Raw genomic sequence first — 20,192 nt, 5'->3', positions numbered from 1 at the left:
AAAAAACAGATTTTTCTGATTGGATTTGAAGTGATATAAAGTGATGGAGTACATAATTCTAGGTTATGCTTGTTAATGGTTCCAGAGAGTAAGCTCAGACTTCACTGGATATGATCAGTAACGGAGGCGAGCAGAGAATTTAAGAGGGTAGTAACAGATGCAGTAAAAAATGGCAGAGGAGAAAATGACTTTGGCAGCAAGTAAATAAGATTATCATAAAGTCAAAGAATTCACACCTATTGATGAAGATGGAAAGTAAACAGGAATTCAGTAAGAACAGGAACAACAGTCTGCTCTGTCACAAAGAAGTTCACAATATGAAGTAAAAATGTAAGCTGAAGACAGGCTGAAAGTATGAAGACATCACCGAACTTAGCAAAAGCAATCAGCACTTAAGCTTCGTGAGGTGGGGACTCTGTAGCACTCATTCACTTTGTTGTGGAATTAACGTACGACAAAGATGTCTGCTTTGGCAACCTGGCTAAAACTCTTCTTCAAACTTTTGCTTAAAAAGAGTAGGTGGGAAAGGGAAAGCTATTACTATTGAGAACAGAAAATCTGAGAGTAAAATGATAGAAATGATTTAAAGGCCAACAAAAATTAAAATCTGGCTGGAGTTAGGTCTGAGACCCAAGAGTCAGAGAAGACCTACCGCGGCAGTCCTTTAAATTTTAACTTCCCCTTACAGACTCCAAAATAAGGAAAGAAGTGGGAATGCAAATCTACGAATAAACATGTTATGAACATTTGCTCTCAAATGACAATTCTTTTTTAAAAAATGATCTATGTGTGAGCCTTAGCATGATTCAAAAACTGTGATTCCAGGATTTTTGAAAGCTGAGTCCATCATGGATCCTTAAAAGAATCAAAATTTTTAAAACAGCAGTTCAGAAATCACACCAGCACAGAAAGTTATATAATTCCACAGCGCTCCCCACTCCAACTCCTCCTCCCTTTTGGTCAATAGGTAGAAACAGTACCATGGCTGAGTACAGTGCAAGAGCTAATTCTACCAGAAGGGAAAAAATATTAAGTTAGCAGCCTTGAGTCACAAAGAGCAGCAGTATTCAGGAGAAGGGTGGAGTTTAATCACACTCCAGTGCTGAATGACTAATGTGCGTCGGCCTGAAGCTGGTTATGAGTCTCCCGGGGTATAAATGACATATTCACACTAAGGTTTGATGTCTGTGCTAGAAAAGTGCTCAGACCGAGAGGGCAACACTGCACGACTCTGGAAACGCCGCTCACTCTGGTCTGTTGTGGATGGCACCCCTACAGCCGCACGGCCACAGCCGGCCCACCCGAACCACGCTGGCTCCACGGCTCTCTGTGCTTGACCAGGGCCGTGTGGGTGTATATGATAAACATATTCCTCCTTCCTTGTCACCACTTTCGGAACTTTAAAATGGTCATTATACCCAAAGAATATTCTCTCTTAGCCAAGCAAATATTTATTTTGTTCAAATAAAACGTAATTGCTGTATCTTTCATAAGATTCTGCCATGACTTAATTTTCTTTTTTATTAACTGAGCAGAACGAGCTCATGGCAACACCTGATGACTAATGAAATGCCATCCTGAAGCCCCTAAAATGTGATCATCACCCCAAGACACTAAGTCTTCACCCCCATTCCAGACTCAAGAACAGGAGTCTAAAACACTGAGGCGGCAAAGGTGAGCAGTCCGTTGCACTTACAGAGCAACTCCGGCACGTAAACAGAACACACATACTCATCCCCCGCATGTTAAAATGAGATTAAGACAGGCAGGGAATGGGGTCAGCTAGTCAATTTCTTACTGTATGTCAGCATCTCCCCCGCAAATTTCCAAAGATTATTAAAAGAGTTCCAAGGTCAGTAAGTTTGAAATGCCAGTTATTCATCTGGGAGCATCACCATGCATATTAGCCTATTAAGGCTCTGAGAGGGCATGCGTAAAGAAATTGGTTTTGTTTACCTTGCGTTTCCCATAATTATTGATCACAAAACCTGTTTTTTTTGTTTCGTTTTGTGAAACATTACTGATATGAGAAGTTCGGGAAATGCCACTCCTAAGATGATCATGTATTCATGTATTAACTGTTTGTTAACAATTAAAATGTAACATCCAAAACTAAAATAAGGTTTCCTTGATGCTTGCTGAGTATGAAAGGAAACTGCAGTGTCTGAGGATCAACAAGTGTTGGTTGACAGCTTTACTTGGCAAAATGCCAGGGAAATTACCATTACCTGTATATTCTGTAATGCTAAAAATAAAGGACAAAAAGCCTGTTCTACAGTAGTCCCTTAGCACATAATTCTCATAAAATGGATAACATCAATATGTGGGCTGACACCATTTTAAGTACTCAGTAAGAACTCATAGTATAATTACTTTAAAACCAATTTATCAGAAAACATCTAAATGTCTATAACTTCAGGAGCTCACAGCCTTAATAATCTCTCCTCGCGTTACTGTGAGATAATCTACTGAAACCCAAACAGTGTCACCTACTGAAGATTATTACAATACTTACCACATTACAAAAAGAATCCAGACCAATGCTACGTACATACTTAGTACATTCTGGATTAGACCAAGTAAAAGTTAACAACAAGCTGAACAGCATTCTATAAAACAAAAACAGAAAGTCAGTTAGGCTAATTCTGTCTGTTTTTCTATGCTATGGACTCACAGCGAGAAAGGAGACTGTCTTGGAACTTGAGGACCGAATCATATACGAAATATTTAAATCTTTACATTTCGAATCATATACAAAATCCCTACACTTACCTCAAAAGAAGTTCTTTGGGTAATTTTTTGTTAATAAGGCCTTCATCATTATTCGAGAAAACCTAAAAGAAAAAAAAAAGTGAAATTATTAAAATGTTCCTCAATCAATCAAAAAAAGGTTACATATTTTGTAGATCAAAATGGCCCCCAGGAAGCTCAGGAAGGCAGGGATACGATTATGACTGATTCTCACTGCTGTAGAGCAGAAACCAACACAAAACTGTAAATCGATCTTGCACCGATGACACCAATTTCATGAAGTCAGTATTCTCCAATACTGACAGACATAAATACGGTTTATATTCTATACCATTTAATAAGAATGGCAAACATTTAGGGAAGAGTTAACACACAGTCACTTCTATCCTACACTGTACTAGAGGTTCCAGGCAAGGCTATTCAGCAAAGAAAATAAATAAAAGGCATGCTGACTGAAAAGGAAGAAATAAAACTTCTGTTTACAGGTGACACGATCCTGTACACTGAAAATTCTAGAAAAAAGACATAAAAAGCTATTAATCACGGAATTCCAGCAAGGTTGAAACATTTAACATACAAATACACCATGGATTTATACAAAAATAATTTGTATTTCCATACATTAGCAATGAACAACCTTAAAATAAAATTAAGAAAATAATCTCATTTGTAGCAGCATAAGAAAAAACCTATTTAGGAATACATTTAAGGAAAGAAGTACATGATATTATATATTGAAAACTTATACTAAACACTGTCGTGAGTAATCAGACTTAAACTGAAACACATTGCATGTTCATGAACTGGAAGATTTAACAGTGCTGAGTTAGCAACGCTTCTCAGCTTTGTACCTATTCTACTTGGGGTTTGCCAACTACATCCAGTCTGCTGTTATGCCCACCGAACGAAGACTTAACTTCTAACGCGGTACTATCACTTCCGCATTCCCAGTTATATCTTTTTATAGTCTTCCATTTTCCTGTTAAAATTTTCCAACTGTTCATCCATTCCAACTGTTCAACATCTGGCCCATCACTGACTCAGTTTCTCTAAGCTCTTCTCCTAACCATGGGTCACACTTTTTTATTTCTTTCCATGTCTCATAATTTGTTATTTCACAACAAATAATTGTGAGTAAAAAACCCCAGAACTTTACAAAGATCAATGAAACCAAGAGTTGTTTCTTTGAAAAAACTGACAGAAGGGGAGGAGAGACTCGCCAAGATGGCAAAGCAGAAAGACTGTGAGCTTACCTCCTCTCACAAGCACACCAAAATCACAGGCACCCATGAAAAAGACCAGGACCTACCAGAAGAAAATCTACAACTAAAGACATAAAGAGGGAACTACAACCAGACAGGCAGGAGGGGGCAAAATAACCAGGTCCCTCACCACAGAGATGGCAACCCACAAACTGGAGGATAATTACATTGCAGAGGTTCTCCCAGGAGTTAGCGTGCCGAGCTCCACATCAGGCTCCACAGCCCTGGGGTCAGGCAGCAAGAAGACAGCCCCCAGAGAGTCTGGCTTTGAAGGTCGGTGGGGCTTGGGCTTGGGAGTCCCTAAGGACTGAGGGAAACGGAGAAGGCTCTTGAAAGGAGCACACAAAACCTGCCGTGTTCCGGAACTCGGGGCCAAAGCAGTCATTGGACAGGAGCCAGGGCCAGACCTGCCTGCTGGTCTCAGGGAGTCTCTTGGAGAGGTGGGGGAAGCGGGGCTGTGGCTCACCTTGGGGACAAAGACACTGGCAGAGGCCATTCTTGGGAGCTCCTCCTACTGGGCGAACACGGGCTCTGGCAGGCCCCGTTGAGGGACCTGGCCCGTCCAACAGCCTGTAGGGACCAGTGCTGGGACACCTCAGGCAAAGTAGCTAACTGGACAGGGACACAGCCCACCTGTCAGCAGACAGGCTGCCTAAAACTCCCTGAGACCACAGTCGCCTCTAGACGTAGCCCTGCCCGTCACAGGGACAGGACCCAGCTTCACCCACCCACAGGCGGGCACCAGCCAAACTGTCCAGCAGTCCTGCTCCAGGCTCTAGACAAGCCTCACCCACCTGGGGGCAGACACGAGATGCAAGAGAGCCGTAGTCTGCAGAGCCGGCCTGCCCGCAGCAGGCCAGACCCTACCCTGGGACCGGCTGGCCCTGACCCTTCCTACTAGCAGGCCAGCACAGCCTCAGAATGCCCGTGACCCCATATCTGTGTCAGGAAACACCTCCCACACCACCCCCCAACACATTAGTTATCAGACACCAGCTCTGTGATCCCTGGGCACTCCGGTCAGACCCCAGGGCCTGACTCAGACCATAAGTAGTCCAGCGTTAAACCAAAACCTGGTTTCACCCACCAGTAGTACACGGACAACAGCCCCAGAGTTTTCTGGACCCTGACTGCACCCACCCACCGGTGAACAGGCACTAGCCCGGGCCTCCTGGGGCACCGCAGTCAGCTGCCTGGCGACTGGGCCCCAACAGCCTCTTCATAAGGCACGGGCGGGTAACCAACTAGAGGAGAGGCCAATCAAGCCTACCAGACCACCCACACAGTCAGCCTGCCACAACGAAGGACCCACACAGCCCTCACAGGGGAAACCTCGAGAGCATACAGGCCGGGGACAACACAGGACATCTTGTACAGAACAGTTTCTCCAAGGTCAAGATATGTATTAACCCACCAGGCACGTGAAAATATAAATACCAACTTAGGCAAAATGAGGTAACAGAGAAGGAACATGATACAACCCCAGAAGAACTTAGTGAAGTGGAAACAGGCAATCCACCCAAAAAAGAGTTCAGGCTAATGACTGTAAAGATAATCAAAGAACTCAGGAGAATAATGGATGCACAGAACAAGAAGTTAAAAATATTTAGCAAAGAGAAAAAATATATTTAAAAAGACAGAGATGAAGAACACAATACCTGAAATGAAAAATATACTAGAAGGAAAACCACAATTCTAAAAGACACATGTACCCCAATGTTTATTGCAGCAATATTTACAATAGCCAGGACATGGAAGCAACCTAGATGTACATTTACAAATGAATGGATAAAGAAGATGTGATACATATATACAGTAGAATATTACTCAGCCATAAAAAGGAATGAATTTGAGTTGGATTTAGTGAGGTGGATGAACCTAGAGCCTCTTATACAGAGTGCAGTAAGTCAGAAAAACATACATCACGTATTAACACACATATGTGGAATCTACTAGGTTGGTGCAAAAGTAATTTCAGTTTTGCATTGTTGAACTTTGCCATTAGATATTTGAATACATTTCTATATAAATGTGGTTATGTTATACATCATTTTAATGCATAATTCTTGCTTTATGCTTTTTGCTAATGAATTATTACTTATTGTTTATTTTATATGTATTTTAGACAATCTACAGTAATGACCTTAGACAAATAGCAAATTGGAGCAATTTTCTTATTCGAGTTCAAAATGGGTTATAAAGCAGCAGAGACAACTTGCAATATCAACAATGCACCCAGACCAGGAACTGCTAATGAACATACAGTGCAGTGGTGGTTCAAGAAGTTTTGCAAAGGAGACGAGAATCCTGAAAATGAGAAGCGTGGTGGCTGGCCATTAGAAGTTGACAATGATCAACTGAGAGGAGCATCAAAGCTGATCCTCTTACAACCACACAGGAAGTTGCCCAAGAACTCAACATCGACCATTCTACAATCATTTGGCCTTTGAAGCAAAACGGAAAGGTGACAAACCTTAATAAGTGGATGCCTCATAAGCTGACCACAAATCAAAATAAAACCATTCTTTAAAGTGTCCCCTTTTCTTATTCTATGCAACAACAATGAATCATTTCTTGATCTGATTGTGACGTGTGATGAAAAGTGCCTTTTAGATGACAACCAGCTCAGTGGCTGGACCAAGAATAAGCTCCAAAGCACTTCCCAAAGCCAAACTTGCACCAAAAAATGGGGGTCATGGTCTCTGTTTGGTGGTCTGATGCCCGTCTGATCCACTACAGCTTTCTGAATCCCGGTGAAACCGTTACATCTGAGAAGCATGCTCAGCAAACAGTGAGAGGCAGGAAAAACTGCAACGCCTGCTGTTGGCACTGGGCAACAGAATGGAACCCATTCTTCTCCACAACAATGCCTGACCACGTCACATAATGAACATGTCGCAAGTTCAATGAATTGAACAAAGTTCAAAGTTTTGCCTCATCTGCCATATTCACCTGACCTCTTGCCAACTTACTACTTCGTCAAGCATCTCAACAACTTTTTGCAGGGAAAATGCTTCCACAACCAGGAGGATGCAGAAAATGCTTTCCAAGAGTTCATCGTATCTGGAAGCACAGATTTTTTTTTTATGCTACAGGAATAAACAAACATTTCTCATTTGCAAAAATATGTTGATTGTCATGGTTCCTATTTTGACTAATAAAGATGTGTTTGCGCCTAGTTATGACGATTTAACATTCAGGATCTGAAAGCATAATTACTTTTGCACCAACCGAAAAACCGTACTGATGAACCTAGTAGAGAATGGACATGTGGCACAGTGGGGGAGGTGAGGGTGGGACGAGCTGAGAAAGCAGCCTTGACATACATACATTATCATGTGTAAGAGTTAGTAGGAAGTTGCTCTGTAACACAGGGAGCCCGACCCGGCACTCTATGTGACCTAGAGGGGTAGGATTGGGGGAGGGGGCGTGGCGAGGTGGAGGCTCAAAAGGAAGAGGATATATACATAATCATATATCATAGATATATCATAGAGAGTCACATCATATGGCAGAAACCAACACACTGGAAAGCAATTTTCTACCAATTAATTTTTTTTAATTTTTAAAAAGAAAAATATATTAGAAGGAATCAACAGTAGATTAAAACATACAGAAAAATGGATCAGCAAGCTGGAAGACAGAGTAGTGGAAATCATGACCACTGAACAGAAAAATTTTTTTAAATGAGGACAGTCTAAGGGACCTCTGGGACAATATCAAGAACACTAATATTCACATTACAGGGGTCCCAAAAGAAGAGAAATTGAAAAAAAAAAAAAAGCGGGGGGGTTGAACATATCTGAAGAAATAACAGCTGAAAACTTCTGCAAACTGGGAAAAGAAACACTTATCCAAGTTCAGGAAAGGCAGAGAGTTCCATATAGGATAAACCCAAAGAAGAACACACCAAGACACATTGTAATTAAAATGACAAAAAATAAAGATAAAGAGAGAATCTTAAAAGCAGCAAGGGTAAAGCAGGGGCACTCCCATAAGGTTATCACCTGATTTTTCAGCAGAAACTCTGCCAGCCAGATGAGTGATATATTTTAAATGATGAAATTGAAGAACCTACAATCAAGAATATCCAGCAAGGCTCTCCTTCAGATTTGATAGAAAGATCAAAAGTTTTATCAACAAGCAGAAGTTAAAAGAGTTCAGCACCACCAAATCAGCTTTATATTAAATACTAAGGAACTACTCTAGGTGAAAAAAGAAAGGCCCCAATTGGAAACATGAAAATTACAAAATGAAAAAGATCATCAGTAAAGACACACATACAGTAAAGGCAGGGAATCAACCACGCACAGAGAGAAGGAAGGCTAAAAACAAAACCAGTAACATCTACATCAAAGCCCCTTAAGCAGTTAAGGGATACAAAAAGCAGTTAAATTAAAGGTATGATATAAAAAAAAAAACAGTGATCATGAGGGGTTTTAAAAATGCATTTGAAATTAAGAGATCAGCAACTTAATCACATATATTAAGATTGCTATTAAAAAACCTCACAATAACCACAAATCAAAAAACCTAATACATACACACACACACACACACACACACACACACGCACAAAGAAAAAGGGACCTCTGGTGGTCCAGTGGTTAAGAATCCGTCTTGCAATGCAGGGGACACAAGTCTGATCCCTGGTCAGGGAACTAAGATCACACGTGCTTGCAGAGCAACTAAGCCCACATGGCACCACTACTAAGCCTGTGCGTTTCGGAGCTCGTGTGCCCCACACAGAGAGCCTGAACGCCACAACTACTGAGCCTGTGTGTTTCGGAGCTCATGTGCCCCACACAGAGAGCCTGAACGCCGCAACTACTGAGCCTGCGCGCCACAACCAGAGAGTCCGTGCACTGCAACAGGAGACTCCACGTGATGCAAAGATCCCGAATGCCACAACTAAGACCCCGTGCAGCCAAATAAATAAATATTTTTTTAAAGAAAAAATCCGAACATAACACTAGTCATCAAGTAACAAGAACAAAAGAAAAAGATAAAACCACCCCCAAACAATGAACAAAATGGCAGTAAGAACATATGCATCAATAATTACCTTAACTGCAATAGACTGTATGTTCCAATCAAAGGACACAGAGGGGCTGAATGGATACAAAACAAAACCCTTATTTATGCTGCCTACAAGAGACTCACTTCAGATCTCACTTGAGACACACAAAGACTGAAACTGAGGGGATAGAAAAGGTATTCCATGCAAACAGAAATCAAAACAAAGCCGGAGTAGCAATACTTATATGGGGCAAAACAAATTTCCTCAAAATAGAGACTGTTACAAAGACAAAGAAGGATACTTTATAACGATCAAGGACTCAATCCAAGAACAAAACAGTGGCTCAGCTGGTAAAGAATCTGCCTGCAATGCAGGAGACCTGGCTTTGATCCTTGGGTTGGGAAGATCCCCTGGAGAAGGGAAAGGCTACCCCCTCCAGTATTCTGGCCTGGAGAATTCCATGGACTCTATAGTCCATGGGGTCACAAAGAGTCCGACACGACTGAGAAATTTTTACATCAAACTTCATAAATATATATGTTCCCAACATAGGAGCACCTTTATACATAAGGCAAATATTAGCAGACATAAAAAAAAGAAATCAACAGTAACATAATAATAGTAGGGAACTTTAACACCCCACATATATCAATGATCATCCAGAGAGAAAACCAATAAGGGAACACTGGCCTTAAATGACATATTAGATGTGATAGACTTAACTGATATATACAGAGCATTCCACCCAAAAGGAGCAGAATACACAGTCTTTCAAGCGCACATGGAACATTCTCCAGGAGAGACCACATGTTAAGGCCATAAAACAAGCATCAGTAAATTTAAGAAAACTGATAATATCAAGTATCTTTTCCAACCACAATGCTATGAGACTAGAAATCAACTACAAGGAATAAAAACACACCCACACATGGGGGTTAAACAACATGCTACAAAACAACCGATGGATCATTAAAGAAAACAAAGGGAAAATCAAGAATATCTAGAGACAAATAAAAATCAAAACACAAAGATCCAAAACCTATGGGATGCAGCAAAAGCAGTGAGGGAAATTTAAAGCAACGCAAGTTTACCTCAGGAAACAAGAAAAATCTCAAGCAACCTAACCTTACACCTACAGGAAGTAAAAAATAAAGAATAAACAAAACACAAAGTTAGTAGAAGGAAAGAAATCATGAAGATCACAGTGGAAATAAATGAAATAGACTTTAAAAAATCAGAAAAGATCAACATAACTAAAATCTGGTTCTTTGCAAATGTAAACAAAATTGATAAACCTTTAGCCAAATTCATCAAAAAAAAAAATCAATAAATCAGAAATGAAAAAGAAGTTACAAATGATACCACAGAAATACAAAAGATCATAAGAGGCTAATACAACTATATCTCAATAAAATGAAAAACCTGGAAGAAATGGTCAAATTCTTATAAATGTACAATCTCCCAAGACTGAACAGGAAGAAACAGAAAATATGAATAGACAAGTTACCAGTACTGAAACTGAGTCAGTAATTCAGAAATTATCAACAAGCGCAAGTCCAGACCAGGGACTCCCCAGTGGTCCCGTGGTTAGGTCTGTGCTTTCACTGCCAAGGCCTGTTAGAGAGCTAAGTTCCCACAAGCCACACGGTGCAGCGGGGGCTACGGAGCCCAGGACTAGGCGGCGTTACAGGTGAGTTTTACAAAGCGTTTAGGGAGAAGTTTACTAACGCCTATCCTTAAACAGTTCTCACACACTCACACACACACACAACATGCAGAGGAAAGAACAATTACAAACTCATTCTATGAGGCACTCATCACCCTGATACTAGAACCAAAGATACTAAAAAAGAAACTCACAGGCCAATACCACTGATGAACATAAATGCAAGAATCTTCAACACAACATCAGCAAACTGATCCCAACAATACACTAAAAGAATCATAAACCATAATCAAGAGGGACTTATCCCAGGGATGTAAGGATTTTTCAATATCTGAAAAATCAATGTAATACACATTAACAAGCTGAAGAATAAAAACCATATGATTATTGCAACAATCACAGGAAAAGCTTTTGACAAAATTCAACATTAATTTGTGATCAAAATTCCCCAGAAAGTGGGCACGGAGGGAACATACATCAACATAATAAAGGCCACATAAGACAAATCCACAGTTAACATCATACTCAATGGTGAAAAGCTGAAAACATTTTCTTTAAGATCAGAAACAAAACACAGATGCCCACTCTCAATACTTTTATTCAACAGAGTATTGGAAGTCCTAACCACAGCAATCAGACAAGAAAAAGAAATATATCTAAAATGGTAAGGAAGAAATAAAATTGTCACTGTCTGCAGATTACATGATACTATATGTAGAAAATCTGAAAGATGCCACCAGAAAACAACTAAAGCTTATCAATGAATCTTGTAAATCTGCAGAATGCTAACAAGATATAGAAATTTGTTGCATTTCTATGCACTAACAACAAACTATAAAAGAAGTTAAGGAAACAATCACCTTTACCATCTCATAAAAAAAAATTAGGTAACTACGAATAAACCTAAGGAGGTAAAAGAGCCGTACTTGGAAAGTCTATGCTGCTAAGTTGCTTCAGTCGTGTCTGACTCTGTGCGACCCCATAGATGGCAGCCCACCAGGCTCCCCCGTTCCTGGGATTCTCCAGGCAAGAACACTGGAATGGGTTGCCATTTCCTTCTCCGATGCATGAAAGTGAAAAGTGAAAGTGAAGTCGCTCAGTCGTGTCCGACCCTCAGCGACCCCATGGACTGCAGCCCACCAGGCTCCTCCGTCCATGGGATTTTCCAGGCAAAAGTACTGGAGTGGGGTGCCACTGCCTTCTCTGTGGAAAGTCTATAAAAGACTATAAAACTGTAAGATGAAACTGAAGACAATACAAAGAGATGAAAAAATATATCGTGTTTTATATAGGAAGAATTAGTACTGGTAAAGTGACCATACTATACAAGACGATCTACAGATTGAATGCAATCCCTATCAAAATATATCAGGGGATTTTTTATAGAACTGCAACAAATAATCTCAGAACTTGTACGGAAATGTAAACACACAAATAGCCAAAACTATCTTGGGAAAGAACAGAACTGGAGGATTCAAGCTCCCTGACTTCTGACTATACTGCAAAGCTATCAAAACAGTATAGCATTGGCAGAAAAACATTCACACAGATCAATGGAACAGAAAAGAAATCCAGAAATAAACCCACACACTATGGGTCAATTAATCTATGACAAAGGAAGAATATACATGGGAAAAAAGGTAGTCTCTTTAATAAATGGTGCTGAGAAAACTGAACAGCCACCTGCAAGAGAATGAAAGTGGAGCCCTGTCCTACACCATACACAAAAATTAACTTAGAATGGATGATAAGCTTCGAATGTAAGACTTGAAAAAAACTCCTAGAAAAAAATAAAACTCCTAGGGAAAAAAAAAAGGCTGTAAGCTCCTTGACATAAGTTATGGAGATGATTTTGGACTTGACACCAAAAGATAAGGCCACGAAAGCAAAAAATACATCAGACTACGTCAAACTAAAATGCTTCTGTGCAGCAAAGAAAACCACCAACAAAAACTACAATCTATGAATGATTCTGCTAAACATATGCAATAAGAAGTTAATATTCAACAAGAAATCTAATGAAAAAATGGGCAGAGGAGCTATACAGATGTCTTTCCAAAGATACGGCCAACAAGTACATGAAAAGGCCCTCAACATCATTAATCATCAGGGAAATATTGATACAAATCAAAATATTGATACCACCTCATACCTATCAGAATGGATATTATTAAAGAGACAACAAGTAACAAGCAGTGAGAACCCTCACGCACAGCTGGTGGGAATCTACACTGATGCAGTCTCTGTGGAAAACGGTATGGCGTTTCCTCAAAAAATTAAAAACAGGGCTACCCTATGATCCAAAATTCCAATTTTAGGGATTTTTCTGAAGAAAACAAAAACAATAATTTGAAGAGATAGGGGCTCCTATGTTCACCGAAGCATTATGTACAAGTCAAGATATGTAAATAGGTTGCCTATTGATAAATGAATAGATAAGGGAAATATAATAGATATATACAATGGAATATGATTCAGCCATTTAAAAAAAGGAAATTTTGACACCTGCAACAACACGGAAGTATTTTGAGGGCACTATGCCAACTGAAATGTCACACAGTGAAAGACAAATACATTAAAAGATAAATGATCTGATTTATATGTGTAATCTTTTAAAAAAAAATAAACTCATAGATAACAGATTTATGATTCCATAGATGGGGAATGGGAGGGTGGACAAAACAGCCAAAGACAATCAAAAGGCATTTCTAGTTACAAAATGAATAAATCCTGGGCATGTAACATACAGAATGGTAACTACAGTTAACAATACTGTTTGGCGTATCTGAAAGTGCTAGGAGAGTAGATCTTAAAAATTCTCATCACAAGGCAAAAATTCTATAACTATGTATGGTGACAGATGTTAACTAGACCTGTTACGGTGATCATTTTGCAATATATACAAATTTCAAATCATTACGTTGTACAACTTTAATATGTTATTATGTCAATTATACCTGAATTTTTTTAAAGTATAGTCATTTACCTCCATAAAGCAAAGTTCCTCCTTCAATTACGTTGCTTACAGTGAAGGTAGCAGGCACTGAATCCTTTTAATTTCTAGTTGATCTGGGTCTCAATTGTGTTATAGCGCTAGTTAGATTCAGTTCAAGATCGGCTTTAAATTTTTTTTAGGGTGCAATCAGAAATGCACCTTCAGGAGAAGCTGGGATCTGAGCACTGGTGAACTTCACAGATCTCGTTGAGCTTTACAACCCAGGCGCTAGCTTTCTGAAAACTAAGAGCACCATCTCTGTTTTACACTCTGGCTGTCAGCCGGGAGCTGGCTCTGCTGTGGCACCCTCTGCTGTCCATGCCTTATGGAGATCTCTCTCTGCCTCTGGCTGCCACCTGAAAGCCTGTTGCCTCCCTGATTGAAAGCCTGGATAGCCACAGAGGGACATTTCTCAGCTCCCCAGCCGTGCCCCCTGTCCGTGGTGGCCCTGCCTTACACTTGGGGAAAGCCCCTAGTGCCTCAAAGAGATTTCTGTTGATTCTCCTGCCCTGACCCTGGCCTTCAGCAGGCATCACCCACCTCAGGAAGGTCCTGCACTCCAGGGCATGTCTACATGCATGCACTCAGCAAAGACCCAAGGGAAAGAGAGGTGGGTGCAATGTGCTCTGTGGCTGGGGCTCCTCGGGATTCCAGCGGTCACTCCAGCCCACAAGCAGTCAGTAAACATTGACCAATTGCTCCAAGAGCTGTCTATAGCAGACTCTTCTCCCTCCTGCTGACCCCTCCACAGGTCAAAGTATCTACGTGTCTCCTTTTTTCTGGGAAGGGCGTGTTACAGCCTCAATTTTAATTCATGTAGATTTCTTTGTGACCTCAGCTCTCTAGATGGGTTTTAGAGAACTGCAATCTTCTAGCTTCTCAACCTTTTCCCATCATTAGGGTAGAAACAGCAATGTCTAGTTTTTGCAACTTTCAACATCCTAACAGTGGAAGTCTTTATTATCTGTTCTGATAGAAGAAAGACTTGGAGCAGATAAATGATTAGAACTGAAAAAAAAAAAGGAAAACTACAACATAAACTTGTATCTCCTGACTCCAGGTCAAGTGTTCTTTGTACTGGAGAATCGGTAGTAAAGGCTATTTAACTCTGTGGCAGACAATTGACTTCTCAGCATTTCTAGTTTGTAAAATGAAAGGATTGTACTAGAAAAACTCAAAAAGTCTCTTCCAAATCTAATACTTCAAGATTCAATTCAGTTTGCGTTTTAAAAATATCCCACTGTTTCTGAAAACGTAACTCTGTGTCTCTAGATATCTTTCACTTTAGATGTTTAATAAGGATCACGAATTTATCAAGCCCACAACCAACTCCTTTCTTCATCCCTTGCTAAATTTACTCCTCCCATAGTCTTCATCTCAGCAAATGACAACGTGTTACTATTGCTCAGACTCCAATCGCTGAACCATTCTTCACTTGCTTTTCTATTGCACAGCCAACCCCATGGATGACTGAACCAAACAACGCCTTCTCTGGTTTCCTTTGTTCTTGTCCTTTCTCCCCTCACTCCTACCTCGCGTATACTTTCCACACAGCAGACAGAACGGTCCTTTTATGAAATGCAAAGCCATGCTCTGCCATTCTTCTTAAACTCCGTCAATCACCTCCTCTCCCCTCAAATGGAAGGCAAATTCCCTTAAATGGCTTGTTCGTCTTATGCAATCTGGTCTCCCTGACTGACTTGGCCTCCCCTCTTGCCAAGCTCATCTTATTCCACTCCAGGTTTTCCTTGCTGTGCCTCCAATACACCAGGCAGTGCCTCGCGACCTTTGCATATGTATTCCTTCCTGAAAGGGTCTTTCTCCTAGGCATTCACATGCCACATCCTCTGCTCAGAGACACCTTCCCTTCCACCAACAGAAAGAGTAAGTTCCGGGACTCCGCTGGTGGTCCAGTGGCTAGGACTCCCAGTTCCTAATGCAGGGGGCCCAGGTATGATCTCTGGTCAGGGAACTGGATCTCACATGCTACAAATAAGGGTGAGCTTGTTCCACCTAAAGATCCTGCATGCTGCAACGAAGACCCAGCACGGCCAAATAGTATTTTTTTTTAAAAAAGCAAGTCCTCCCTCCTCTCATCCACTCATCCATCCTCAAAACTCCTCTTATTCAGCTTTTTCTCCAAAGCCCTTCTCACCACCTTATCTATATGCTTATTATCTGTCCTCCCACCACTAGAATGTAACTCCACGAGGCCAGAGCCTTTCCTGTTTCATTTACGGTTGTGCACCCACTGCCTAGAACAGACTGGCACATACTGAGATACACAAATATTTGCTGGACAGAAAACCATGGGACAGAAAATTTATTGGAAAGACACGATTACAGGGGCAGCACTGAGAACTGGAAAAGCCGCACGCCAGGTACCAGGCACAATCTTCAGTTTGGGAAGAAGCCATGGTGCAATGCTTAAAATGCCATACTTTAAAGACAGATTGTTTGAGTTCAAATCCTGGCTGTCACTCACCAACTATGTGACCTTGGGCAAACTGTCTAAACAATTGGGCCTATTAAGTGAGTACAATGATGTCAATCTCACAGGGATGTTAGAAGGGTTAAGTGAGATAAATGTGAAGTGATCAGCCTAAAAATGAACACAGTGGAAGGGCTCTATGAAAGGGAGTTATTGTTACGATTACTAAAAATTATGTACCCACTTAGTGCAGCCATAAAGGAGACCAGTTTTGTCCAGAGTAGGAAAATTAATAAGAGAGAAACTTGTTGTCATGATCTATTAACAAAGATCTCATTATATAAGCTCTCTTAACTACACCATGTGATGGCAAAGAGACCAAAACTGTTGGTAAAATAGAATATACTTTATTCTGCTTCTCAACACCTCTGAGAAGTCTTAACCACAGGCAAATACAGAAAGAGCAACACTGGGAGAACTCCAAATGAAATCAATTAAAATGGGACAATTCTATGATACAATGCTGTTTTATATTTCCAAAAAATAAATCTGCCTTACAAGCTCAAGTGGAAAGCAGTTAACAAAAACCTGATGACAACAGGTAATCCAACATATATTTTGATCCATACAAATTAAAGTTTAAAGCTTTTTGATGTCTTTTTGTAACAATTTTAGAATATACAACTAAAATAAATGAAAACTATGCTGGGAAAGATTGAAGGCAGGAGAAGGGGATGACAGAGGATGAGATGGTTGGATGACATCACCAACTCGATGGACATGAGTCTGAGCAGTCTCCGGGAATTGGTGATAGACAGGGAAGCCTAGCGTGCTGCAGTCCACGGGGCTGCAAAGAGTTGGACATGACTGCGCGACTGAATTGAATGTATTATTAGGAAAAAACCTCAGAAAATAAAATTTTACTTTTAAAAATAGTCTCATCCTTCAAGTCTAATGGCTTTATGTTAAAAGCTCGTCTTCTAACAATGTTTTCTTAGGTCAGTCTCCCAAGGCAATAGCAATAAAAACACAAACAAATGAGACCTAGTCAAACTCAACAAGCGTTTGCACAGCAAAGAAACCATAAGCAAAATGAAAAGACGACCTATGGAACAAAAGAAAATATTTGCAAATGCTGCAACCAACAAGGGCTTAATCACCCAAACACACAAACAGCTGATACAGCTCAACAACAAAAACACAAACAACCCAACTCAAAACTGGGCAGAAGACCTTAACAGACATTTCTCAAAAAAAGACATATAAATGGCCAATAGACATATGAGAAGATGCTCAATATTGTTAATTATAAATGCAAACCAAAAAATACAACAGGGTATCAACTCACACAGGTCAGAATGGCCATCATCAAAAAATCTACAAATAACAAATGCTGGAGAAGGTGTGGAGAAAAGGAAACCCTCCTACACTGTTGGAGAAAATGCAAGTTGATGCAGCCACTGTGGAAAACAATATGGATTTCTCCTCAGAAAACTAAAAAGAGAATTACCATATCATCCAAAAATCCCACTTCCTGGGCATATACCCGGATAAAACTGTAATTCAAAAGATATTTGCACCGCTATGTTCATAGCAGCATTATTTACGGTAGCCAAGACCCAGAAACACCCTCAATATCCATTTACAGGTCAATGGATAAAGAAGGTGTGGTACATATACAGATAAAGAAGGTGTGGTACAATGGACTACTACTCAGTCATAGCAAAGAATGAAATAATGCCCTTTCAGCAACGTGGATGGAAGAGAACAAACTTGTGGATGCCACCGGGAGGGGGCTGAGGGAGGGTTGGGGTGGGAGGCTGGGGTCAGCAGATGTATGCTTATATGTATGTGTGTGTATAACTGAGTCACACTGCAGAGACTGGCACAACACTGTCAATCAACTACACTTCAGTTAAAAAAACAAAAACAAAAAAAAAACTGTAGCCTACCAGGCTTCTCTGTCCATGGGATTCTCCAGGCAAGAATACTGGAGTGGGTTACCATTTCCTTCTCCAGGGGATCTTCCCGACCCAGGGATCAAACCCGGGTCTCCTGCACTGGAGGCAGACGCTTTAACCTCTGAGCCATCAGTGAAGCCCATATGTAGAACGGATAAACAACAGGTCCTACAGTATAGCACAGGCAACTATATCCAGTCTCCTGGGATCAACCATAATGAAAAAGAATATTTAAAAAAGAATGTATGTGTGTGTATAAAACAGTGAATCACACTGCTGTACAGCAGAGACTGGCACAACATTGTCAATCAACTATACTTCAATTAAAATTAAAAAAAAAAAAAAGCCAGCCTTTGTGATTCACAGAAAGCAGGTGCCAATTCCTGAACACAAACTGAAATGACAGGAGAAACTTTAAATGCTATTACAGCCATGAGTATGAACCCTAATCCAATGATCTGTCGTCATTGATTCCTCTTCATTTCATCTGTGTGAAAGAGAAGAAAAGGCAGAGCACAGAAGCCTAGGCGTGCCTACTCTGCTCAACAGTGTGCAGCCAAGTGCCAAGAACAAAAGACAAATACTCATAAGCACGCAAAACATTAAAATCCAAGTAAGGGAGAAAACTCATCTCCTAACAGAAAAATAGCTTATATTTGGAGGGAACATATAACAAGACACCATACACTATAGCATAATCCAACGTTTACATAAGCCGGCTCTGAGACAAGATGCCTGGTTTTGAAATCTGACTGGGTGAGTTACTTTACCTCTCTGTGCCTCATTTCCTCATCTCTAAAATGTGGAAACGGTATTTTCCGCGTAAGGTTGTTGTGATGGTTACTCAAGACACATGGGGTGCTTATAAAAATGTCTCATGCATAAAATGTACACAATAAATGTCAGCTGTCATTTATCATTTAAAGGCAATAGAAACAAGTGGCTTAACTGAATTCTTTTTTTTTTCCTCCTGCATGGCATGTGGATCTTAGGGCTTTCCTGGTGGCTTAGCAGTAAAGAATCCACCTGCCAATGCCAGAGAAATGGGCTCAATCCCTGTGTCGGGAAGATCGTCCGGAGAAGGAAATGGCAACCCACTCCAGTATTCCTGCCTGGAGAATCCCAAGGATAGAGGGGCATGGTGGGCTACAGTCCATGGGATCAAAACTGAGCAACTAAACAACTTCTTAGTTCCTCGACCAGAGATCAAACCCACATCTCCTGCATTGGAAGCCATGGAGTCTTAATCACCAGACTGCCAGGGGACGCCCTGAAGAAAAATTCACGTGCAACGCCATAAATATCCAATGCTAAAGCTGTATGTTTAGATTCAAGCATTTAAGGAAGGGTAATGTTAATATCTGGAGTACATTTGGGGGATTATAGAAGCAGCCTCCTTATCCTCCCTCTACACTAACCACTCACTCCCCTTTACCCTGGAGCCTAGGCATCAGGTTACCACTCACTTAAATTCCTCCCATGAATTAAATTCTTAATGCTTAAAGATAAAAACCAAAGCATTTCTAAGTTTGGCAAAGCAACCAGTAGTACACAAGTACAGTAAGATGCTTTTAGAGTACATAAAACTCTAAAATTTACAACCGTGAATCAAGGTGGACTGTTGACTCACAAGAGTGAATCTGGATGGAACAGGTGGACCAAAAAGAAGAAAAGGAAAATGGACAACTGGAGGAATATAAGCCCTCAGAGAGAAAGCTGTGAAACTGTTAACTCCTTAATGTTCTTTCCCCTTGCCAGAATTGTAAGAGCTTTTCTCACAGATTACATGTAAAAAGTAAGACGCTGCAACATTTACAACACTTAGCTTTTCATAAATTCATTTCCTGAAATTCTTCTGGCTCCATTAATTTTCACTTAAAGCAACTCAGAATTTAAAAGAAGCATGCAGGGACTAAAGAAGGCATTGCTGTTATTTGTGGGTGATGGGGTATTTTTTTTCCTACTATCAACAGGTCACACAGCTGGCAGTTGTTCTTCTGGGGTCAATGAGATACAGATCATCCACGTTCTCTTAGTAGCTTAGTTACTAAGACAGGACAGAGCCAGCCAAGATTCCAAAGGGCAGCGTCTCTCTCCAGAAGCCCT

The 20,192-nt window shown here is 40.6% G+C and overlaps 1 protein-coding gene across 1 annotated transcript in view; it reads right to left on the bottom strand.

Moving 5' to 3' along the window:
* FBXL2 (F-box and leucine rich repeat protein 2) overlaps positions 1-20,192 on the bottom strand; it is a 77,307-nt gene that overhangs the window by 56,027 nt on the left and 1,088 nt on the right. Inside the window, exon 2 of the mRNA XM_086365705.1 lies at positions 2,773-2,834. Coding sequence (XP_086221831.1) covers positions 2,773-2,834 — 62 coding nt within the window. The remainder of the gene's footprint in view (positions 1-2,772; positions 2,835-20,192) is intronic.

This window comes from Bos grunniens, chromosome 22 (genome assembly GCF_055505025.1).
Source record: "Bos grunniens cultivar Pamir isolate PY7600 chromosome 22, Bosgru_T2T1.0, whole genome shotgun sequence".
Classification (NCBI taxonomy): Eukaryota; Metazoa; Chordata; class Mammalia; order Artiodactyla; family Bovidae; genus Bos; species Bos grunniens.
Note: the sequence above shows the minus strand (reverse complement) of the source record. Positions and strands in the feature narration are given on the sequence as shown.